The 27,053-nt window shown below is 38.4% G+C and overlaps 1 protein-coding gene across 1 annotated transcript in view; it reads left to right on the top strand.

Annotated features, from left to right (window-relative positions):
• Nucleotides 1–5,788: 5,788 nt before the first annotated feature.
• lmx1a.S (LIM homeobox transcription factor 1 alpha S homeolog) overlaps nt 5,789–27,053 on the top strand; it is a 43,858-nt gene continuing 22,593 nt past the window's right edge. The window contains exons 1-2 of the mRNA XM_018261069.2: nt 5,789–5,871; nt 8,447–8,633. Coding sequence (XP_018116558.1) covers nt 5,796–5,871; nt 8,447–8,633 — 263 coding nt within the window. The 5' untranslated portion in view covers nt 5,789–5,795. The remainder of the gene's footprint in view (nt 5,872–8,446; nt 8,634–27,053) is intronic.

Below are 27,053 nucleotides of genomic sequence, written 5' to 3'. Positions count from 1 at the left end.
CATAAGGTTGTATTCTTATAATGTATGTACAATAACATTCTATGTGCATTCTATGACCTACAAAATGCTTCTTATAACTATATAAATTGCTCCTCCAACTGGTCACTGTTAACACTAACCTGACATACCCCCAATATCTGAAATGGTCTCTGATCTGTGTAATTGTAAAGAAATGCTTTGTGCCCATTCTCTCCACTATATATTTGTGGACTGTGTGTTTTTGTTGTTAGGAATAGGTACATCTATAACATACCAAGGGGTTATTTATTAAAGTCTGAATGCTAAAAACTCAAAAAGTCTAGTTTTTTACTATAAAATCAGAATTTTTAGTGGAAAAAAAAACTCAATTTTTTTGAGATTTGTTATACCCAAGGCTGCAAAAAAGTCAGAATCCAAAAATACTCCATCTTCAACCAAGATATTGTCTGCGCTGGGTTCCATACAATAATCCGAACATTTTGAGGTCTTCCCGTGATTTCACAAAAAATTTGGACTTTTCGGTCGTTAAATCCGAAAAATGTGGATTTTTCAAGCGACACCCTGAAAAAGCTAAAAGTTACATAGCTTTAAATTATTTCATGTTAATATTATGATCCAATGACACCAGCATCAACATTTATATTATCCTGTTCATCAGTTTAGAACAAACTGAGATAAGAATGTATTTGCTGCTCCTCTTACATAAACATTACAAATGTCAGAAAAATATTAAAATACAATTTATAGGGCCATCTTTCCTCCGTTGGTTTTTTGTGCCCATTATTGTATGGTAGGGCTTATTTATTAACATAGGTGCTAACTTGCACAAAGGCAGTTGCCAGTAGCATCCAATCTGTTTTATGCTTTCATTTTCAGGAGTAGTTGCACATTGGTAGCTCATATTTTTGTAAATAAAGAGTTTAAAATGTCTAAGGGTCTCCATTTTCCCTCATAAGTGTTTATTGTACTCCTTTTACAATCAGTTACTTCAAGCTATTTTATTGGTTTCCATTTACTACACGTTTATCATTGGGCATGTGGTACCACCCATTGACACAAGAGGGCAAAGCTCCAGCTTGATTTTCTTCATTAATCATAATCCCCCATTTGTAATAAAAGGCACTAAGTTTGCACAGGAGCAGTAGCCCATAGTTACTACTACTACTGCTTAAATACTGCAACACTCCTCTATTATTATAGAGCATATCACTGGCTTTCATTGCAATCCTACAAAATAAATGCAGTATAACAACCGCTGTAAAATTGCCTTATTCTTTTTATACCTTATGTAAATGGCCTGATGTAGTGCAAAGATCCAGACCCTTTGGTGCTCCTCAACTCCAATAATCAAAGGAAGTTTTTTGTAAAATTTTCTGGAGTTGCTGACCTCACTTTTATTAGTAAGTCTTGTTCCTCCATCTGAGGAACAGTTTATGTGAATACACATGTTTGAAATGGAAAGAAACATGGGCTAATACATTATGGAATGATCAATATAAAAAAACTTTGGATAAGAGAATTGATTACACCGATAATTTCTTCCCTTACAGAGCACTCTGCAGGGGGTCATTAAGAAGAACACACCATCAACAATAATATGCACTTTATATAAGCAACACTTTATATTTCAAATAAAAATGATAGCTTAGTTGCATGCATATATCCTTTAATTCAATTTCATTTTTGTTTATCTGTTAAAAGTTAGTTTGTCTGTGGAGTAATCTGCACCTGAATAGGGGTAAAAGCTTTTGTGCAGAATGATTATACCATGGAAGCAGCAGGAGATGGGTGCTCACTACAGGAGCTTGACGAGTACTGAAAGCTTGACTGAGTTTCCAGTAGGTCCTTCCAGCAGACACTAAGGTTCCCATTACAATTAGAAGAAAGGAGGTTCCATCATAATATTTAGAAAAGGTTTTTTATAGTGAGCACTATGATGGTGTGTTATTCTCTCCATGAAGTGCTTGTACTGGCAGATACATTCGATTCAAGATGACTTTTTAGCAAGTGAGAAAATACAGGGTTATGCATTATACAATAGCTTGGGGAACAACTAATTATGAAACGCTATCACCAATGCCATGAAAGCTATTAAACGATCCGATTATAAAAAGTGTGATTAAAGAAAAATGCTGGACAGAGTTTTTTGATAATTAGTAGCAAAAAGCAAAAACCTGAGAACCTCTAAAAGTCCAAACGGATTAAAAATGGTTCAATAAGATCAGGGCAGCTCCCATTGACTTCTATAGGACCTCAACAGAATTTACCTGGCAAAATTTTGTCTTACAGTTTTTCTTGTTTTTTTACACTAAATAAAACTTTTTTTGTGTTTTAAAGAAATACAGAAAAGCCACACATCTGCCCTGTCTAGAACCTAGGACAATAATGGCCAGTATACTTCTTGGCTGAGCATCAGGGGGTCTTTTGGCTTTTCTACTACATCTACTGATTCCATTGCATGATGTACACACCCAATGCCTTCTACTGCGACAGGGTGATTTATGAAAATCTTTCTTTATTATCCTCATTTAGTAGAGCAGTAACACATTTTGCATTGTTTTAGATATATTTAATCACACACACCATTCTGTGTCCCAATGGAGCTTCCAGTCTCATTCGCAACTACAGATGAATAAACTCACTGGTCAATTTTAACAGCTACCCTCCTAATATGTTATTGCGAGAAGAAGCTGAATTACCATGGAGGAAATCCATACAAAGACAGGAGAAACATACACATCACATAAACAGAAAGTGCCCAGTAAGGATCAAACCAAAGACCCCAACTCTAAGAAGCAGTAATGCTGTCTTATGGTGCATCACAGTCTCTATTAGAGCTGGCTTTGAAGTAAAAGAAACTGTACTGTAAAATAATCTAGTGATTTATCAAAGAAACCCCAAATGCACTTACACCAGACAGACAGTGTCGACCAGTGTATAGACAGTTTATGGTGAAGTACTTAGGCATTTTTTGCCCAACATGTCATTTACAAAGTTTGGTGGTCCAATAAGTATTTTACTATGTAAAAAAAAAGTAACTTCTAGTAAACGTCCCTGATGACCCTCAAAAAGATTTTTACCCTCTGCAAACTACTGCAAGCCATCCATGGCATGTTATTATATTTCACACAGATCCAGTCATAGTGGTTACAGGACTACCATCAGAGGGCTCCAGGGGGTACTGCCCTCAGAAGGCTCATGCCATAGAGGGGTCCAAGAGAAGTAAAAGTTTGAGCTCCATGAAGGGTGTTGGGCTTGTGAGAGACTGGGTGGGGTTTCGACAGAGCTTAGTCTAATACGTGTGATTGTGGTGGATCAAGGACATGGCTATGCTTCCATGGTTCATGTTTTGTTTTATTGGGTCTCCACTCTACTTGTTAGCAGGTTCTACTGCCCAGGGGCTCAGGTGACCAATGGGTTCATTATTGGGGCCCCTGCCCCATAATAATTGAGTGACCATGTTGAGATTGAGTGAAAGGCTTCAACAAAGGCTACACAGCATTACAGAACAAACTGCATTCATAAGTGAAGACAGTATTAATTTTTAAGGCATTTGGCCCCCAGCATCTCTCACTGGGGAACCAGCTCTTTCTCTTCCTGAGCCCCACAGCAGCTCTCCCTCTTATTGGGGAACCAGCTCTTTATCTTCCTGAACTCTCCAGCAGTACTCCCTCTTATTGGGGAATCAGCTCTCTCACTGAGCCCTCAACCAGCTCTCTCTCACTGACAAACCAGCATCTTTTTATCTGAGCAAACAGCAGCTGTCTCTCTCACCAATCATCAGCAGCTTTCTCTCACTGAGTCCTTCAGCAGCTCTCCATCTCCTACTGTATACTCTGCTCCTCTGTGCCTATACCTGGGGTTATTCAGGTGTAAATAAAACGGGTGTATTATGATACAAGATATGAGAGACAAGTAGTGTCAGACTGGCCCACAGGGATACCAGGAAAACTCCCGAAGGTCCCAGGTGTCAGTGGGCCCTCCTGCTTCAAAACATTTGGCATATTTCATGGCTATTCCCTATTTCTATGAGAACAAAGAGACTAAATAGATTAAATAATAGATTATAGCATGTAAAGAAAAAAGACTAGCAGAATAGAGGTTGCGTGAAGAGAGGAATTATTCAGTACTGAGAGTGGGCCCCTGGTCTAAGGTCTTTTGGTGGGCCCCTAGTATAAGGTTTTTGGGTGGGCCCCTGGTGTCCCAGTCCTACACTGGACAAGTAGGTTCTGCAAAGCAAGAGCGGAGAGACCGTGTAGAAAAGTATTGTAGGAGTAAGAGGCAGCGGCGGAGAGGGGAAGGGTGTGTAGGGGGCCCACTAATGTCTGATGGAGGGAGAGTGTGGAGGGGGCCCACTAATGTCTGATGGAGGGAGAAGGAGGGATTTGGGGGAGAGGAAATGAGAGAAGAGAGGGAAAAGCGAGGAAAGGAGAGAAAAGAGAAGCAAATGACGGGCACAGAAAGGGGCACAGAGAAGGTTTTGGGGTGGGACAGGCGCTAGAAGCTTGAACAGGGCAAGATGTAAGAAAGGATGCGAGTGACAAAATAAGGCAGAGGGTTGTCCTTTACTAGAAGTACCTCTCCACCCCGGGCTCCATGCAAAGCAGATACTTTTCAGGTATTTAGCGACTGTCTCCCCTAACAGATAAAAGCGCAGGCGGGGCGTTTTCGTTCGGACTCTCTGCCTTGAGGAATGTGCAGGGGGTGGGCTGCCAGCAGCAGTGACAGGTGTCAATAAGAGGGTGGGTCGCTGGACAAGCCTAGTGACAGCTCCATGCTAACCTGTGCTCACTAGCTGAATCACTAGCTGCATCACTAGCTGCCTGACACTCGCACACTCAGAGTCCCCGGTACCGGCCATAGGGAGGATCCTTACAGCAGCTCTCGTCTACAGTGTAGCAGCCAACCCATTCTAACCTAACGGGAGCATCCCAGCTGGGTCAGTCAGTGCGCTCCCCTACCTGCTCCTCCTGAGTTCCTGCTGCACAGCTGTTTCTGTGACTGTCATATCCTACTGGGACCTGAGCCAACTCCTACAAGAGCACTGGGCCAGAGGGTACCGGGACATACTGAGGAGTGGATCTAGTGGAGCGGTGTGTAGAGAGAAAACCTACTGGGGATACTCACTGAGGAGCTGAGCGGAGCTGAGTGTCACAGAGTAAGGGGAACTACTGAACAGCTGATCCCATAGGAGCACAGTGTCAGCGTGAAGGCATCTACTACTGAGCAGCTGATCGAATCGTTATCACTAGGTTGGCGTGTGTGGAGCTGCAGTATCGCATCACTACTGATCTTACAGGTGAGCAGCACCCCCATTCTACCGGGATCCCCTCAACAGCCCCAGCCACTTCTCTGCCCCTGCTGCCGAGCTTCTATTACGCTTCCCTGCATAGTTAGCTAACAACTTCTTATGTTATGTGTCGCTCACATTATACATTTACTGGCCATTTGGGATTTTATAGATATCAGTTTCAAGAAAATGATTTAATCCCATAACCCATCACACTCATGGCAATAAAATAGAATACTGCCTTATTCCTGGGGTACAAGCGGCAGTTAGGGCTGACAGTGGGCGCATGATCATTTCACAAGGAAGGAACCGCAATTATATTAGAATTTGTAACAATAATAATCTAATGCTAAATATTCGAATATGGTTTTTTTTTACGGAGGTCTAAATACTGGAATGAACGTGTGGATATAGACTTTCCTTATTATTGATTGAATAAAATGTATAGGGGTCTAGGCTCTATTTTAAATTCCTTACACCTGTTATATTCTCTTAATTTTTCTTTTATGGGAGAAGGTGTGTCAGAATGTTGGATGGACTGAAATTGGAAGAAAATATACAGAACGTCATTCAAACTTCAGCAGCACTTTCCTCCCTGTTCGGTAAATTTCAAAGGACGTTTTAATCCACGCAGGGTTTTATGACTTTTAGATCTCACCTTACGTTTCCTCCTATTGTATGTGAGAATTATCTGAATTCTAGATACATCAGACCACTCGCTATTTCAGAATTCTAGATAAGACGGTAAATTGTGTTTAATATAAACAGATATTTTTTGTTATCAATTAGCCCCTGTGTGTGTATATATATATTTATGTAAATTCTATATAATTGAGTACAGACCCAGGCTCTTTATTAGGGGCAATCAGAAGGCATTTCCCCATTGTAGCTGAATTCTAAGCTCAAGCCTGTGTTAGAAATATTTAGAAATACACTTTTCCGTTTCAGTTCGTAAGTTTCTATTTTTTGGGAAAAAAAACGATTACATTCATCATAAAATTTTTGTTTATCCAGTGACCTAATGTTGCAAAGAGCGCTGATACAGGTAGTCACCGCTGTACTTTAAAATAATTCAGATGCTTTTCAATCAAATATGAATACGCTGATTAATATACATAGATAGTCTTCCATTCTTCAAACTTGGCTGCTTAGGATGTAAATCATTTTACACACATGTATTTATGGGAGTGCTGCTTATTTCACAGAGTTCAGTGTTATTCTGACCCTGCACCCTTATTATACATTAAAGGAGAAAACAAATACTATCTATCTATCTATCTATCTATCTATCTATCTATCTATCTATCTATCTATCTATCATCTATCTATCTGTTTGTTTGTCTGTCTGTCTGTCTGTCTGTCTGTCTGTCTGTCTGTCTGTCTGTCTATCTATCTATCTATCTATCTATCTATCTATCTATCTATCTATATCTATATATATATCTCTATCTATCTATCTATCTATCTATCTATCTATCTATCTATCTATCTATCTATCTATCTATCTATCTATCTATCTATCTATCTATCTATCTATATCTATATCTAGAGAGAGAGAGAGAGAGAGAGAGAGAGAGAGAGAGAGAGATGTATAAATATAGAGAAGAAAATAACCCATACCTGCTCCATGTTTTTTTTATTGTTTATCTATAACTGTTTTCCATTTTTTGATGACTCGATAGAACGAACAATAAGTACAGAAGGTTGTATAAATAAATGACAGGACAACAGAAAAACAGTCATATTTACAATAGATGTAATAGTAATCTGTATGGACAGATATAAAGAGATTGTTGCTTGACTATAGGGGCAGTAGATTGGACAGAAAGAAGAAGAGCTGAAAAAGAAAAGAATACATGAATATTAGAAAAGAATATTAGAGATAGACAATAATAGGAAAGACAGTAGATAAATGATAGAGAATGACATACAAAGAGTACAATAATGAGGATATACTGAATATGACAGAGAACGAAAGACGCAGGTAGATGATGGAATCTGACAGTTGAACGCTGAGAATTTTATTCAGATTATTAGAGAAAGACTAAAAGACGCAGATAGATAATAGAGACTAATAGAGAGTAGAATGCTGAAAAGATTCTGTTAGAGTAATAGACCCGGATAGCTTCTGCCCCCAAAATTCTGATTACCCGAACCTCTTACACACTCAATTTAGCACTTTCAGTTATGTATGTTTTCCTTCTTTATATTCCATTATTCCTTTCTTTTCCTCTTTTTTCCCCTGAGTGGGTGTTTTATTGGAGCTTCCTGCACAAAGAGTAATAATATAGAGTCGGGTCGTTGAGGAGCAGCATTCTTACCCCAGGCTGCATAGAGCAGATTTAATAAAGGGATGGCACGGATCACATTAACCCTTCTTCTCCAGGATACCCACCGGCTAATTTCTCTATTAGAATTTTTTTATGACATTATCTGGCAGCTCAGAGCGCATTCAGCAGAATGTAGAGGAACTAAGTGCCTGATTGAGTAAACAACTATTTCTAGAGAAAGGGGTATATCTGCTAAATCTACTAACAATCTTTGAATAGAAAAATTTAATTTTGCTACAATTTTGGTTTTGAGCAAGGTCTTTGCACTTTTTCAAAAATGTTGGACATTATATTTTCACTTCATATGACTGTTCTGTTTCCTGGGATTGCATTGACTGGCATCTCTGTTGTGGTACCCGGGTGCAATAATGAGGAGTTCACTTGTACTTAAGGTCTCTAAATTTGTATTACACAAAGTTGTGTATCAAACCAGCCACATTTTGGAGAGACTATTAATTCAATTATAGCCTGTCGTTGAATAACTGTGTCTGGATCAAATGCATCAGGATGAATCTGTGTAAGACCATAATAAATGTTTCTGTATTCCTAAATATGGCTATTCCTAATCTGTTTTGAGACTTGTTTTGTTTAGGACATCCTTTGTGGACCAACATTTGAGACCCCTCCTGCCCTTGGCAAAGCTATTAAAAATGTGGTCTTTACAAATATGTTTTTGAAAAAGGTTCAAAATGAACAGATACTGTATATATTAAAATTATGCCCCTTCTAAAAATCTATTTAGTTGTGTGTGCCCCTTCCAGGACCTTGCAGCACAGGTTATTACAAATTCAGCTTACCTTACAGTGTATCCCAGGCCAGTAAATGGTGGTGTTATTTGGTGTTGCAGGTCAAAGCATGGAACAGAAGTGGGTATGTGAGGGATGCGAACGGGCCATTTGTGATCGATTTCTTCTCCGAATAAGTGACAGTCTGTGGCATGAACAATGTGCCCAGTGCTGCACCTGCAAAGAGCCACTGGAAAGCAGCTGTTTCTACAGGGACAAAAGGCTTTACTGTAGGAACGACTATGTGAAGTAAGTAAAAATGGAATTCAATAAGCTTGTCTGTACACTTGCCAAACTTTAGCCCCGATTATATTTGATAAGTCAACTTTGATTTTCTCTACAATGAGCAAAACTAATTTGCAACTTGTAAATGTTTACTTATTTTGGTAATTGGATGTGTAACAAGAGTATTGTTGATGGTGGTTGAAGTGTTTCACTGACATTTTGGGTGCCTTATTAGCATAGGTGCTAAATTGCTTGAGGACAGTTGCCCATAGCAATCTATTAGATTTTTGTTTTCATTTTATAATGGGTCATAGTCAGATTAAAAATAATTGCTGATTTGTTGATGATGGTAGCTTATGTGCACTATGTTTGCAAATCAGCCCTTCTGCATATTAAATGTATTTTGAATGCACTGCTAGTGAAGTATTAAAATCACTCCTAAACCAAACACAGAGAATATCATTTATGTCATACCACCAGTGCAAGGAGAATGTATTTTATACACCTTGATCTTATAATGCTGGAAGTGGTCAAACAATGCGAGTAACCATGTGCACACATTATCAAGATTTGTTTAACACTTCTGTGGGTGCACTCTTCAGCCCCGGTAGGTTAGTAGCTTGCCTTGAGTTACCTTGTTTCCTTTATATGATGCTAAAACCTATTTACATGTCCCATGTGCCATTAGCCTTAAGTATATAGTCTGCTTCTGGTTGTGTTTGGGACATTGAAGATGATAGTCAAGAGGAGATAACATATGAATCCAATGTGCCACTCATTTTCCATGCTATGCTATACTTTGATATATGTGCTGTTGAGGTTTTCTTTGTTTGGGATTATGGCTGCTTGGGTGCATTATTCATGGATTCAGCGCTAAAAGGTGTCCACAGATATAAAACATGGCAAATACTAACGGAAAAGTAAAAAGCATGTTGACTATCATCAAACCACTAATGCATCATTATAAAATCACTGTGAGAGTAAAGTAAACAAAATGATGTACATATCTACATCTATAAGGTCTATGAATGCACAGTGTTGTTCATGTTTCCCATGTCTGTCCCATTCTATTTTTGTCTCAGGTTGGGATCTTTTTGCTCAAGGGGTTAATTAGCCAGCTCTTTGAACCTGCTGTTTTATACACTGGGAGGGATAACTCAAGTTATTCCTGGAATGTCCCGGAGGGACACAATAAGATGCCCCTGCTGGGTGGCAGCTCCTAGAGTCTTAGCTTTTGTCTTCAAATACCGGTCACTTTCACTCTGCCCTTTTGGGCTAAAAGGTTATAAAAGTGTTAAAAATACAAGATATAAAGATAATTCACACATAAAGGGGACAATACCAGTGATATTGGCATCCTTCTATGTGATAATCCTTCATTACCTGCCGTCCTGTTTGCTTTGGTGCTTTTTCATAAAATGCCATCTCGCATTCCATAACATGACAGATAGTGACCAGCACATCCCAGTCACACTGATACCAGCAGCAGTAAATCATCAGTAACAAACTTCAGCTTGGGTTACTATGTGACAAACCAGTGTCCTCCTGTGTGTTTAGCTGGAAAATATACTAAGTTAGGATTCCATGTTTCAGCTTTCATTGGCTGCCATATAAAGAAGGAACGGAGTATAAGGATAAGCAGTGAGGACTTAATAAACCTTCTGGGCATATTTACATTTATACTATATAGTTAATGGCACATGAGATAATTTGAAGCATTTGTGACTCCATACAAAGGGTTCAAATGCTATAAAAAAAATTCCTCCATTAACTTTCAAAAGTCATGTGGCACATAGTTTTTGAAGGATAATGGTCCGCAGTAATCTCCATCATGCTATGGAAGGGGTATTTTGGAGTTTTTTGTCCCCGCTCACAGAGCTACAAAATGTCACCCAGTGCCCCATTACTTTTAAGTGGAATACTTTTCTCTATCAGTAGAATTTTGAGGTATTAAATTGAAGTCAAGTATGGTAAGTCTTATTTAATGCACATCCACAGAGTACTATATGATTATATAGTGCTTCATATTTTATGGAGTAACATAAGGGGAAGGTTAGCAAAACTTTATAGAGAGGTTTTCTACCTTATTGGGTAGGCCTTTAAATAAATAAATATATAGAAGCAGGATAAGAAGTTCTTCTCTTGAAGTTCTGTAGGGAGAAGGTTTCTTATTGATTTAGTCTGTTCCGCCTTCATGTTATTTTTGCCCCCGGCTGCATGTTATCACTTCATGACCCCTTACTCCCCACTGCGACTCTCACAATAATTTCACTTCCCCCTCAATCTTTCTTTCCAAATTCTGGTGACTTATGTGACTCAGTGGAGACAACCCTCTGTGGAGCAGCGTAACAAATCCCGTTTACTGAGGCCATCACTAGACCTCCAGCCCCTCCCCACATACCAGATTAATACAATATCATGAATGTGCTAGGGGACAGCAGAAACCTGAACTTTGGGTGACACATAGCCATGGTTGGGGCGCAGTAAATCACAGAAGAGGCAAATCCCAGTGTAAGAAATGGGTGATATGCACTCATAGACTTCTTCTGTTCAACATCTGTAGATGTCTCCTTTGGCACATGAGAAATGAAACCCCTTTCCTTACACTTTTTTTCCATAAGGTGTTTAAAAACATCTAGATCTTAATTGTTTCTGTTAATTTTAAAGGCGGTGTATTATCAAAACATGAAGCATTTATTCATACCGCAACTGACATGTTTGATAAACATTATGAACTGTGACCTATGGTGAAATAGGTAAAATGTTATATGAGGCAGCCTTTAATCACAGTTTTGTATTCATATGTGTGTATATATTTAAAAATGTTTTTAAATAGTAATGTTTGAGATATAGTAAATATAAAAATGCAAAGTCTCTTCATACTTGTTCTTGTTCAGCTGGAAAGAAAATTTCTCATGGCATCATCTTCTATAAAACAATACAATAGGAAAGTACTCTGCAAGATCATGTCCTGAGAGATACATCTACCCCATGCGATCACTGAATAAGTAGATCTGTTACCTATTTGGTCATATATGGGGGTGAAATAAAAGTTGAAATGCACCAAGCCAAAAAGAGGACCACCTGAGGAATCTATTAGGTGAAGTAGACTTGGTGCTTCTGGTCTACACTGCACCAATATCATGAGGATATGGTTAGAAAATACCAATATACTGTGAATTATAAAGTTCTTTCTTTCAGGTTGGAGAAATAGTTCCTACTCCACCAGTAAAACAGAACAGCTGTTGTGAGTTGTAACGCTAACATTCTTGTATTTGTAGCCATAACAATTAGGGAGTTATGCGTTTCTTTGAAAGGTCTAGGAAAACTGGAGGCTAGCGGTTGGAGGCTGCTTTACAGTTATTGCTTTACTGTGTCACTTCTATCATTAGTTTCACTTGCCCACTTAATATAGTTTCATGTATCCCCTGACACCCCTAAGAGTGGGCTTGGATGGCATATCAGATATACCTTTTTATTCACAATGAATTCACAAAAAGTAGGTCTCTTATTTCTAATATTTAGGTTCTTTTGAATAACTCCCACCCCATATAATTATCTATTCGCCCCTAGCACCTCAGTGACTCATGGGGACATTCATTCTCATTATTGTGTACAGCGGCCAAAACAAAATGTCCAGGTGCAAAGACTGACAGGTTTGAGTGGTGGTTTAGGAGTCTCCATGGTGAGGAGTGAGTCAAGGTTCCAAACTGACACTAGTGTACTTAGGCCTCTAGTTATGGCACTGCTTTATGACCACTAGTTTATCCCTAGCATTTGATATACATTGTGTAAATAATGCACTTTCATCAACTCTTGTATTACAATCTATTTTTCTCTGCAGTAGTTCCATATCCCTTTGTTTACTCCTTGCTGCATGTGGGTGAATTCCAAAAGAATTGGATGTTTTTTCCCTGCAGCTGTAACAGATGCAACATACTGGTTAATCCTAGTGCTATCTAACACAGTTATCCAACTTGTATTTGTCATTTTGATCTGCCCACTACTCTCCACAGCTCTCCAAATTTTTGTATCCCCCTGTACCCTTTTTTTGTTGCTTGGTTTACAGCACAGTGTTGAGCTTGGGTGTTTATTGGCAGGTGCCATTTTACATATGCTGTCTGAAATGCTTAGCTATCTGAACCTTAAGTCATTTTCCTGATCATTAATCTTTAAAGATGAACTAATGTTTTATATGGAGGTAAAGCTTTAACAATGATGAAAATTAATGGCAAAAGGGTCTTGGATGATCACGAGGGATTTCTAACCACTAATGGCCCTTCTATAAATTTATTGAGCTGATCATAATATATTAATTGAAGCATTTAACCCAGGTGTGTTTTATGCTTTATTTGCTTTTGCATAGGAACTATAGGGAAAGAATATATATTTATCACAATATTTACCTGTGGTGTATTCCTAGGCAAAAAATCTTTAAAACCATAGCTTTTGCAATTAATCTGGTATTCTTGCTCTCTTATAATAATGAGTAAAAAAAAATAACATAGTTGTAAAGACTCTCTCTAACTTGTGCAGTGACTAATATGTGCGACCTTGTGGAGACTAATAAACCCAGTTCTGGTGGCTTCTAATCACACAAACTTAAGTTTGTCATGGGCCTAATGGGGAAGGGGAAAAGTTTAAGTTATAAAACTAGTTACTTGCAGAGATGCAAAATATTTAATACATGAGAAGGCAATTGTAGTCCAATAACTCAGTGACTAGTCTCCAGTAGTCCTATACTTATTTTTTGTGCTAAAACTTCGAAATTCGACCATCGAATTACAATCGTTCGATTGATCGTAGAAATCGTTTCGAACTAGTTAATCGATCGAATGATATTCAAAAAAAAACCTTTGACTTCTATTCGAATCAAAGTCGAATTTGGCCTATTCGATGATCAAAGCACCCAAAAATTACTTCGAAATTCGAAGTTTTTTAACTGAAAATTCACTTGGACCTTTGATAAATCTGCCCCTAAGGGTTTCAAATGTGCATCCCATAGGGCAGAGTACTTGCATCTGGGCTAATAGTCTATGCAGGCTGTGCTTTGCAATTTACACCAGATTAAAAGGGACACAGGACACCAATGTCACAAGGGGACACTCATGTGCCACTTTCCACCCACCCCCTCTGGGGTGCAGCCCTGCAGTGTTGCTAAAAACGTAAACGTTGTGCCTCATTTATGTGTAAAGTGCAATAGTTGGGTGCCATGCTCTTAATACAGCTCTGTCAGCAAAGTGCTGCATTCAGAGCCCCCCCCTCCCCAGATTGCACACCATTCAGACGTTCAGGCCTGGGAGAGCCAGGGCCCTAAAGGTAGAAAGCTTCTGTATTTACTGCCATCCTATGGTAAGCATTGAGTACAGGATCCTCTGCACCTTGTGTAATATATATTCTTAAATACAAAATCCCTTCCAAAAAGGATTCTTGTACTGGGCAGGAAGGCAGATGAATGACTGATGAATTAATTTTAATGAAAACATTTATGGGGTTCATAGAAGACAAACCAAACTCTTTCCTTGAGCAGTTAAATATTATTGGCAAATGATGCCAACATTTACTGGGCAAACAGTGTGAAAGTATAATGGTACAAACTGGAATTTTAAAGTAGTGATACATGGAATCTAGATAAAAACTATGTGTCCGGTTATACAGTTCAACGGTACCTTTCTGATAGTTGCAGCGTTGGGCTGGAACTGCTCATGGTTAAGTTCCTAACTAATGGCACCCTTGTGTGATATCTATCACCTGCCCTTTCTTGGGGTGATGTGATCATTTTGCCTCTTCACAATTAGCTGCAGGCGTGTGCAAGTGTTTGCCTGTCCCTATACACATAAATTCATCTATTTACTAGTAGCTTCCCTCAGTTTGCTGCAAGGCATTGCAAAGCTGTGATGATTCTCTAAGCCAGTGGTCCCCAACCAGTAGCTCGTGAGCAACATGTTGCTCTCCAACCCCTTGGATGTTGCTCTCAGGGTCCTCAAAGCAGGAGCTTATTTTTGAATTTCAAGCTTGAAAGCAAGTTTTAATTGCATAAAAACTAAGTATAGTGCCAAGTAGAGCCCCTTGTTGGCTGCCTGTCAACATAGGGGCTACCAAATAGCCAATCACAGCCCTTATTTGGCACCCCAGGGGACTTTTTCATGTTTGTGTTGCTCCCCAACTCTTTTTACATTTGAATGTGGCTCACAGGTAAAAAAGGTTGGGGACCACTGCTCTAAGCCATCCAAAAGTTACACAGTTGCAGTAATCTTGGTCTGTGTAAGTAAGTCAGATGTGCCAGTCAGTGCAAAGAGTTCATAAATGTATCATAGGAAGGCCTAAGCAATTATGTTATTTCTCGTGTTTGGATGACCTCTGAGTTTTATTATAACTGAAGAATAATACATACCAAGGGAAACCTGGCATAGTATATTTGTCTGCTGTTAAATAATGCTAAAATATAAACCAACTAAATCTCGACTTATGATGACAACGTTCACCAAAGCAAGATAAATAAAATGGTGTATTGCCAGGAAGGATGAAAAATTATGTTCTATTAGAAATTTGGAGATCTGGGCCTGACTATACTAACTGCATCTAAAGTGTTGAGCTACTGTCCTAACAAGGTTGGAGCACTGTGCAAGAAAGTAAGAGATAATCTAATTATTTTGTATTTTCTATAGGTTGTTTTTGTATAACATTAGAAAATGAGGGCATAAAATACATGGTTGCAGGCTGGACTGTTATTAATATTGTCAAGGAGTGAGGCACAATAGACTTTGTGGGAGCCTAATAGCGATGTCTGAGTAAGCTGCTTTTGTCACCATCTTTTCTTACCTATTCTATCTTGCCTTACTGTATCAGCATATCCCACTGTTTTCACCTATAACTGCTTCTTTTTGGGATCCTGCCCCTTTGCCTATACTTGACTGTGCCAAATACAGATCTGCATAACCTAAATAAATACCATTTTCTTTTGTGCTCCAAAATAAGGCACATTTACATCTCTTTTCTTGTTGATTTTTTAAACTAATTTCTCTTAACTCCCACACAAAACTACTCCAGAAGTGCCCAATTTCTCTTTCTTCTACTTTTACAAATAATGCTGGAAAGGCAATGACTCTGGACCAATGTCTGTAACTTACTGGCATTAGTTTTCTCTTTGTTCACATACAGATTCTTGCTTTACATTATTGCTTTATATTTGGTGCAGTGTTATGCTTGGGAGGTTCAAACAACAAATTTCTCCTATTTTGCACAACATCAAAGAATGCAACACTCACTAATGCTACATTTCTTTAGGGTGCAATGGCTTTTACAAACACCATTTCTTTATATAACCTTCCAAATATCTTCATTGACATTCTTGTGAGGTCATGTTCATATTTCAATCTTGGCCTGAATTTTGCTAACTGGACCAGATGTCTTTCCTCACAATAGAACTTTTTATGTGGAAGAAACACCAGAGGTCCTGTGTCAGCCTAAAAAGCATTTCAAGATGTAGTATAACCCGGGGGGGGGGGGGGCTGATCATACAAACAGGACTTGTTAGAAGCTTAAACTGAGTGAAGCAGGACATCTTCCACACCTGTTCCCTCCCTTCAACCAGAAAAGTCGGAAAGATACAGCCTTTTAGTTGTGCCGAATGTGCCAGAAAGATGGAGTAAAATGTAAAATAAATTTTATCTGATAACATTGAGTGCAAAATAGGAAATGGCTTAAGCAAAAATGTAAAACTAAAACAAAATGTTTATATACAGTATATATACATAGAATATATGTATTCATATATATTTGTTTAATATCCACAAGCCACCCCAAAGCAAGCAGTTTATTACTTACTTACCCAATATTTAGTAAACATTGTCATACTTTCTATGTGGCTTGCTACTCTTTGTTTTTAACATGACTTGCCAATATTGTTGTGAATGACACCGATTGGCTCCAGAGACAAGCCACCAGGTGCAGGTACTGGCAATAGAATTTGTGAGTGAAAATATCCATTTTATTTACAAAACACTTAAAAAATACAGCTATCATCAAGTCAGCAACATGCCAGATAGCCTGGTGTTTTTCATCCAAAGACACTTAATCATTGCCTAACGTGTGCAAATGGAGGGATGACTTTTCTTTTTCTCTCTCTTCTCTCTCTCTCTCTTCAGACATCTGTACCTATGTGATGCAGAGCATGTAATAGAGCAAAGCAACAATTAATAGAATTGAGACAAATGTTGATACACAGTCAAAATACAACTATTACAATACTTGTTACTGTAAAAAAAAATCAGTTTCAAAACTGAGGGCTTGAGGTACCCTTCTTTCTAACCAAAGTGCATTTGGCTGGGAATATCGTGATATGGAAATTTAAGGGGCACTGCTCTGCCTTGAACCTTTTCACTCTCGTAACAGAAATGAACTGTAATCTGACCAGAGGTCAATTGTTTAAAATTAAAAAAGTTTTATTTAAATATTTTAATAGTAATATAAACATGTTCCTATGGTGCTTTAGGGTGTGTCCATGAGTGGTCTAGGCCCATACTATAAGTACATGGCAGAGGCCATATTTAGGGTGGGCCTGCAGTAAGTTGACTGTAGATGCATGCAGATGAGTCACAATTTTCTTCACTGTAGCTAGAAAAATCAAAATAGTAATATGAATATTTTTGTGTAACCCAATAAATATTTTTTTTTTGCTTTAATTAAATAAAATTCACCTACATTTGCTGCTACAGTACAGTAAAATCATATGAACATTGTCTTGTAATAAACTGGTAATAAACTGGTTAAGCTGCCCTAGCCCAGGTCATCCAGCGATGGAGACAATGATTTTGGACATCAAGCAACAAGTGCTCTAGGGATTGGCCAGATGTTTTCTAAGCTCCTCCATCCAGCTGTGCAGAAACCATTTATAGTCAAATACAAGAGTCCTCTGCACTCAACCCATTATCAATATATTTAAGACAGCGACATTTTGTGCATACTGCTACTAAAAAATGCCTTACCCTTTAAACAAAACAAGGATTGTTTGTCCATATATTGCAATATATTTAAGCTGGCCAACTACGTCAAAGTCATCCCATATCTGGCCAGTCCTATGCTCAATTTTATCTGATTCATTAAGAATTCTATTGCTTCATTATACATTTTACAAAGGGACTAGGTATTACCTGCAACTTAACTTGCTGCTTTCAAAGTAAACCTCCATACTTGGCTGCCCTTTTATTAGACACCAGTGGGATCACCTGACTATAGCTGGGAAGGGTGGGAGCTACAACATAGAGCTGGTCACTGCTCCTGTATAAACTATAACAAAACAAGGGAAAGTTGTGCTCACCACTATTTTTTAAAACCATTAGGCGGGGGTGCAATGAGGCTGTGACCACAAAATACATATAGTCAAATACAAGAGTCCTCTGCACTCAACCCATTATCAATATATTTAAGACAGCGACATTTTGTGCATACTGCTACTAAAAAATGCCTTACCCTTTAAACAAAACAGGGATTGTTTGTCCATATATTGCAATATATTTAAGCTGGCCAACTACGTCAAAGTCATCCCATATCTGGCCAGTCCTATGCTCAATTTTATCTGATTCATTAAGAATTCTATTGCTTCATTATACATTTTACAAAGGGACTAGGTATTACCTGCAACTTAACTTGCTGCTTTCAAAGTAAACCTCCATACTTGGCTGCCCTTTTATTAGACACCAGTGGGATCACCTGACTATAGCTGGGAAGGGTGGGAGCTACAACATAGAGCTGGTCACTGCTCCTGTATAAACTATAACAAACAGCTCTACGACCAGCTCTATGTTGTAGCTCCCACCCTTCCCAGCTATAGTCAGGTGATCCCACTGGTGTCTAATAAAAGGGCAGCCAAGTATGGAGGTTTACTTTGAAAGCAGCAAGTTAAGTTGCAGGTAATACCTAGTCCCTTTGTAAAATGTATAATGAAGCAATAGAATTCTTAATGAATCAGATAAAATTGAGCATAGGACTGGCCAGATATGGGATGACTTTGACGTAGTTGGCCAGCTTAAATATATTGCAATATATGGACAAACAATCCCTGTTTTGTTTAAAGGGTAAGGCATTTTTTAGTAGCAGTATGCACAAAATGTCGCTGTCTTAAATATATTGATAATGGGTTGAGTGCAGAGGACTCTTGTATTTGACTATATGTATTTTGTGGTCACAGCCTCATTGCACCCCCGCCTAATGGTTTTAAAAAATAGTGGTGAGCACAACTTTCCCTTGTTTGTTATAGTTTATACAGGAGCAGTGACCAGCTCTATGTTGTAGCTCCCACCCTTCCCAGCTATAGTCAGGTGATCCCACTGGTGTCTAATAAAAGGGCAGCCAAGTATGGAGGTTTACTTTGAAAGCAGCAAGTTAAGTTGCAGGTAATACCTAGTCCCTTTGTAAAATGTATACTGAAGCAATAGAATTCTTAATGAATCAGATAAAATTGAGCATAGGACTGGCCAGATATGGGATGACTTTGACGTAGTTGGCCAGCTTAAATATATTGCAATATATGGACAAACAATCCCTGTTTTGTTTAAAGGGTAAGGCATTTTTTAATAGCAGTATGCACAAAATGTCGCTGTCTTAAATATATTGATAATGGGTTGAGTGCAGAGGACTCTTGTATTTGACTATATGTATTTTGTGGTCACAGCCTCATTGCACCCCCGCCTAATGGTTTTAAAAAATAGTGGTGAGCACAACTTTCCCTTGTTTGTTATAGTTTATACAGGAGCAGTGACCAGCTCTATGTTGTAGCTCCCACCCTTCCCAGCTATAGTCAGGTGATCCCACTGGTGTCTAATAAAAGGGCAGCCAAGTATGGAGGTTTACTTTGAAAGCAGCAAGTTAAGTTGCAGGTAATACCTAGTCCCTTTGTAAAATGTATAATGAAGCAATAGAATTCTTAATGAATCAGATAAAATTGAGCATAGGACTGGCCAGATATGGGATGACTTTGACGTAGTTGGCCAGCTTAAATATATTGCAATATATGGACAAACAATCCCTGTTTTGTTTAAAGGGTAAGGCATTTTTTAGTAGCAGTATGCACAAAATGTCGCTGTCTTAAATATATTGATAATGGGTTGAGTGCAGAGGACTCTTGTATTTGACTATATGTATTTTGTGGTCACAGCCTCATTGCACCCCCGCCTAATGGTTTTAAAAAATAGTGGTGAGCACAACTTTCCCTTGTTTGTTACAGAAACCATTTATAGACCTGGACAGAGTTCCAGAATTTAGTCATTCTGCATTAACTCTTGGTTGATTGAACAACACAAAAGACAACCAGTTATTTCACCTTGAGTAGTACAGCCTGAGGCATACTAATATACCTCACCAGAATCTCTAAACACATTTGAATGCTATATTGAGTTACAGCTGTGATGTTCCTCAACTTCGCTGCCTGAATTCTTCAAGCTGCGCCATAAGTTTATTGCAACTGTACTTTGGATTTTGAATTCATCTGAATAGGAAATACCTTTGCCAAAATAACTTCAAAAGTACTATCATCTTTAATGGCACTCACCAGGTTATTCTTCAGAAATTTGCAAGAAGTAAAAAAAAAATAGCATTTTAATAGTATTAGACCAGAGAAATGTAACGGTTGATTGGTTGCTATAGTTATTAGAAAGGCTCATGTTTTAGGACATGCTAGTACATAACAAGAGAAATGCCTAGAGCATCATTAGAGAAAGAGCTTCACTTTAGAAGGAAGGTCAGTAGTGTCTATAGACCAGGTGCACATGTGTCTGTGATTAGAACTTTATACTGAAAAAAAAAGAAAGTGATTATCCATACAATGTGACAACACTCACTTGTGTTTTCTCCCAAAGCCATAGACAATTTGTAACTCTAATGTCTGATTTTCTAAATATGAAATAGAAGTAATATGAATCATCTTTCATCTTTCTGTGTACAGATACAGTACATATTTATATGTAAGGGTAAACTGATATTTTATGTGATCACTTTAACAGATTACCCTAGTTATGAACTTACCTGTAAATGATGATTCTAAAAATACAAAAGTTATGGGATAGTGGCCTGACGATATGGACCACCTTTTATGTGAAATCAAATGTTGTAAATTAGGACTGTACAGTTGGAGGCCTGGGGGCTGAATATGGTCCCATATGGGATTTTTAGCTCTCAGCCTGTCCAAGAGCATTACTGTTATATGTGTACAACATCATAATTTTACTATAATTCTGTACTTTAAATAGTAGTGAACAGGTTTAGGATCTGTTATCCGGAAACTCCACTCACCTTTATCCAAATTATTCAAATTTAAAAATGATTTCCTTTTTCTTTGTAGTGCCTTGATCCAAACTAAGATATAATTAATCCTTAATGGAAACAGAACCAACCTATTGGGTTTATTTAATGTTTACCTGATTTTATAGTAGACTTAAGGTATGAAGATCCACATTACGGAAAGATCCATTATCTGGGAAAGCCTCAGGTCCTGAGCATTCTGGATAACAGGTACCATACCTGTACAGTACAACAGCAAACACATTTAGCAGTATTGTGGCAAAGAATGTCCAACTGGGAGACAAGACCAGTCCTGGCCTGATATTTGCACATCAATTTGATTAATATTGAATGTTTTGGTTCTCCATTTATGGCAGGATGACTTCTAATAAACTGCACAGATATGGAAGTGTATAGCTCTGCAAGAAACCCATATTAGACAGTATTGTTTTTAGAGGGAAACAACTTTTATGTGTAATTTTCCTTTAAAAGTATGAATTGTGATAACATTTTTCAATTGCTCTGGAGATTCTTGTACTGGTTCCACCCTTGTACTCTGTCACTGAAATGGCTCTTCAAGCAGTATACTTCTGTAACTATTACATACTTACAGTTATTACATGGCAACTCATCCCTGGTAGGGACTGGGTTGTATTTCAGCAAGAGCTGAAAGGCTAAAGGTTGTCTGTCCCTGAACTAAACTTTAGTACCTACTCTTATTCCAAACACAAAAACAGTAAAAGTAGTTGTAGGATTTAGGTTTGCAGAGGGCTAACGAATAATACACCGTGCTGGAGGCCTGACAGGCTATTTGCTTTATCTGGGCACAGTTGATATTCTGAACATATTCAGTTCTGTAGAGAACAGAGGTAAAATGTTTGAGAATAAGGAATGGAAATGTAATCAACATTTATAATTCCTGGATACTGATCACACTATTTAACCATAGCAATTTTATTTGACATTCTACAGCATTATAACCAAGGACTCATATTTTTGCTTGGCCAACCAATCAGATTTTCCCTTTTCAAGAAACTGCTCTGGAGCACTTTTGTTAGAGGCTCATATCTATTTTCTTGGGGGCTCCACTATAGTAAACGCAGCAACCAGGTTAAATGAGTATGACTGAGCATCTTCTAGAAATAAATTCAGATCACTGTGATAATGATGCAGGGAGTTTCCAGAGTGTTTGATTATATTTAAAAAATATTTAATATTTCCATTGATCTTTTCATTCTTATGACAGTTCCCCTTTAACACTGAACAAATTCAGTGTCTTTGTAGATTAGGTATATAAGTATGGTTATACTTATGGTTAGACTAAGTCCATGAGGAGAAGTGTAAGGACCACGCATGCTGATGGGTTAACATTAAACATTTTTCAGACATGAATATTTCCAGTTGGCAACAAATATCAACTAGCTCAGTTACCATTTACCATAAGAAACTAGTGAGGCTTTTAGCTCATACTTGAGTATATCTTTACTGAATCCATCTTGGAATTGGACTGTGAATTTTGACACCACAGAAAAACATTTAGCAAAGTGCTTCTATATTTTTCCAGGGAGAAATTCAGCACAGAGCACAGAGATACAAAATCAACATTGAGGCACTGCCCTAATGTCTATAACTTCAGCTTCATTTGAGTTATGGCTTAACCCAACATGTGCCAGGATATTCTGGGGGTATCCTTTTCCTGTCTGCCAGCCCACTTTAAATTTAATTCCTTATTGCAATATGGTATTCATTTTTAATTAACAGACTGAGCATATCCGCTGTCCTGATTCCAAGACAGTCCATATTCCTTATTGGTAATGTTAATATTATTAGCACTTCAAAATGTCCCAAGATTCTTAACAACATAGCCTTTTACATCAGGTAACTCTGAATTCTCATCTGAAAAGCAAAGCATATAAGTAGTTCCGTAATCTGTAATTCCCCGAGCCATGCTCTGAGCTCATAGAGGAAACGCTTTACATTAAAACACACATTAATTATTTATGGCCACTGAAGGTTGAAGATTATCTCCAGACAAGTCGAACAGTGCTGATATCTCAATTGCTATAAAGAGTGAAATTATCTCATAAGGGGGCTGATAGCCAGAGGACAGACTGATACAGATGCAGCTGTGCTCCTGTAATGATTTCCCTGGTTTTACACTATTTTAATTGTTTTTCTAAACAATATGTTTGTGTGTGCTGTGTTCAGTCAGGATCCATTTAAATAACACAGTATTTAAGTCCAAATGTCAGTACAGTATATAAGCACAAATATGGCTAAATGGAGACAAAGGACCTAGTACAGAGCCCTGTGGTACTCCACTAACAACACTGGTCAAATTAGAAAATGTTCCATTTACCACCACTCTTTGTAGTATATCTTTTAGCCAGTTCTCTATCCAGGTACAAATACTATGTTCCAGGCCAACATTCCTTAATTTAACCAGTAACCTTCTGTGTGGCACTGTATTTAATGCTTTAGCAAAGTCTAAATCACATCCACTGCCATCCCAGAATCGAGGTCTCTACTTACCTTCTCATAAAAAGAAATTAAGTTAATCTGGCAAGATCTATTATGCATAAAACCATGCTGGCACAAACTCATAGTATTTGCTATGAAGCCCAGTATCTTATCCTTTGAAAAGCTTTCCTACCACTAAGCCAGTTAGTTTGAAGCTGGGAAACTGGGCAGCAAACTGGAAAATGAGGTTCAATGTTGATAAATGCAAGGTTATGCCCTGGTAAGGCCTCACCTGGAGTATGCAGTGCAGTTTTGCACTCCAGTCCTTAAGAGGGATATAAATGAGCTGGAGAGAGTGCAGAGACTATGTGCAACTAAACTGGTTATGGAGGGATGAAAGACTTAAATTATGAGGGTAGACTGTCAAGGCTGGGGTTGTTTTCTCTGGAAAAAAGGCACTTGCAAGGGGACATGATTACTCTTTAAAAGTACATTAGAGGACATTATAAAAAAATAGCAGGGGATCTTTTTTACCAATAAAGTGGATCACCATACATGTAGCCACCCCTTTAGACTAGAAGTAAATAACTTTTATTTGAAGCAACGTAGGTGGTTCTTCTCAGTGAGGTCAGTGAGTTTGTGGAATGCCCTGCCGGATGATGTTTAGAAGAAATTCCAGTGGCACACTGAATGCTGAAAAAAGTGTTTAGTTTATTCACCCAAATACATACAGACAAGGGCAACGTCAAGGGCCCGAGTGGTCCGAAACGTTGCCCTTGTCTGTATGTATTTGGGTGAATAAACTAAACACTTTTTTCAGCATTCAGTGTGCCACTGGAATTTCTTCTATGTATCTACATGACCCACACGACAGGAGTGGGTTCTCCGGTGTAGCACCTGGTACCACAAAGGGTACATGATCAGGGGTGGAAGCACTCTACCATACTGCCGGATGATGTTGTGATGGCTGATTCTGTTAATTCCTTTAAGAGTGGCTTGGATGATTTCTTGGACAGACATAATATCAAAGGCTATTGTGATACTAAATTCTATAGTTAGTATAGATATGGGTATATATAATAAATGTGAAAGTAGGGAGGGGTGTGTGTATGGATGCTGGGTTTTCACTAAGAGGGGTTGAACTTGATGGACTTTGTCTTTTTTCAACCTGATTTAACTAACTATGTAACTATATAACAATGCAATACATTCATAAAGGCTTTCTCTACTGTATATTAAGAGATCTTCATAGCCATGCCAAAGGTGTTTAGCCCAAAATGATAGGTAGTAATTTGATTCCTTTCCACTTACAGACAGAAACTTGTGCAGACCAGTGAGTATCTAAGACTCCCTGCTTTCCTTGATAAAGGGCTGGAATAGCCCGAAACGTTGCTCTGCTAATGGCATGAATAAATAATTGATTCACATATCGGAGTGCTGCTGGATTTATTGCTTTACTAAGACTCCCTGCTTTCCTTGGGATCAGTAGGGAGGCAGTGAAGAAACTCTCATCTGAACACAAGCTATAGTTTGCCAGAAAATATTTCAAGAATCTTTACTTTGCTGCCAATCACAGGATAGGTCCATCTTCATCAATGAGTGGTTGCAATCCGAAAATTAGTTGGCATTTATAGACAATCACAGGATGATATATACACACATATATAAACTATATATACCAATATCTTTACTAATTGTAGCAGCACTGGGCTAAGCCGACCAGGCACCCTAGGCGACCCGGTCGGCCACTGCACTACCCCTCATGTGCATGCGTAGAGCACGCTCATGTGCCGAGCATGGGAGGGGAGGGAGCGCCGGAGGGGAGAGAGAGTCGGAAGGGAGGTGAGAAAGAGCAGGAGGGAATTTGAGAGAGCAGGAAGAGAGGGAGGCCGGGAAAGCAGTGAACATGGACATGGGGTAGTCAGAAGACAGGTACCTGCCCAGCACCCACCTTTTGTTGCGCCCTAGGCAGGCGCCTCTTCTGCCTACCCCTAGTTCAGGCCCTGAATTGTAGATTTTAGTATCAAATAGCCTTGGGTATTATGCTTGTTCAAGAAATAATCCAAACCCCTCTTAAAGGCATTTATAGAACCAGCCATCCCAATGTCACCCAACAGGGCATTCCACAAACTCACTGTCCTCACTGTGAAGAACAACCTACACTGATTCAAATGAAAGTTTTGTTCCTCTAGTAGTCTAAAGGGTGTTCTCTGATACATTGATGATTTTTATGGGAAAAAAGATCCCTTACTATATATCTATAATTTCCTCTAGTGTTCTTGAGTAATGAGTAATCATGTCTCCTTGCAAGAGCCTAGACAGTCTGCCCTCATAGTCTAAATCCTTCATCCCTAACCAGTTTAGTTTCATGTCCCTACACTCTGGAAAACTGGAGTCCAAAACTGCACTGCATACTCCAGATGAGGCCTTACCAGGGATTTATTAAGAGGCAAAATTATGTTTTCATCCCTTGAGTTAATGCACTTTCTATGCAAGACAGAACTTTCTTTGCTATAGTAGCCACAGAATGACACTGCCTGGAGTTAGACAAATTGTTATCTACAAAAGTCCCCAAATATTTCTCAACTAAGGATATACTACAATTTAGTGTATAACTTGCATTTATATTATATCTACCAAAGTGCATAACCTTGCATTTATCAATACTGAACCTTATTTTCCAGTTTGCTGCCCAGGTTTCTAATTTTAGTCAAATCACTCTGCAAAGTGGCACCATCTTGCATGGAACCTATTGTTTTGCACAATTTAGTATCAACAGCAAAAATATAAAGAGTCCATTCAACGCCCATTTAATTTCCTTGGACATCATATTGTTTATTATTTTAGTTCACTCTTTCTAATAATATACAATTGTAATTTTAACTGTACTGTAGGGGTCATTAGGCAACTTCTTTTGGGACGTTCCCTAAGAATTATTCAAGAAAGCTAGATATGTAGTTTAAGCTAGCCCCCATGGACCATAATAGTAGTAAATGAGTTGCTGTATAGCAGTGAACAGAGGCAATTTAGTGAACAAAAAAGCAGCACACTTTCCATATTTTTCTCTTTGCAAAACAAAAATTTTTGTCATGAAAATGTCAACCTGTATAGCACCTAGAAATCAGTCTACAACTGAAACCTTTGTGACCTCTCTCTCTGGGAAGCTGAAGCTGTATTTAACTTTCCAGCCAGAGGCTGTAATTGGTATAATAAATGTAAGCTATAAAAAGTAATTGGAGGAAAAGGGTTTATTTACAAATCAGGAAATTTACACAACCATAAAAAAGATCTCCCTGTGATGATTCTTTTAATTACAAACCAAATATTGATAGAGACAGTGGTAATAAAAACCAGGGCCAAAATGTTAATAAGCCTTGATACACGCATGGATGGCGACTGCACCACATATATACAGTTTGTTTTTCTGGCCTTCTAATTAACTCTTCACCTAACAGAGTAGCAGTAAGCATAGTAACATGTAAATCCAAGTCACTAGAAGAGGGTTATTAACCAACCAGACCATCAATCACTTTTCTTAGTCACTAGAGGCTACATTAGAACAAGAATACAAGAGGGTTCCAGGCCTTATTCTCTGTGAAGGAGATTGCTCTTCTCCTGTGTCATTAATCAATAATGCTATCAGTACAATGCTGCAAACCCACTGTGATGCACGCCAGCATGTCATAGATTTCCTTCCAATTGAGTTAA

The sequence above is a fragment of the Xenopus laevis genome, chromosome 4S, assembly GCF_017654675.1.
Source record: "Xenopus laevis strain J_2021 chromosome 4S, Xenopus_laevis_v10.1, whole genome shotgun sequence".
NCBI classification, from domain to species: domain Eukaryota; kingdom Metazoa; phylum Chordata; class Amphibia; order Anura; family Pipidae; genus Xenopus; species Xenopus laevis.
This window is presented reverse-complemented; position numbering and strand designations above follow the sequence as displayed.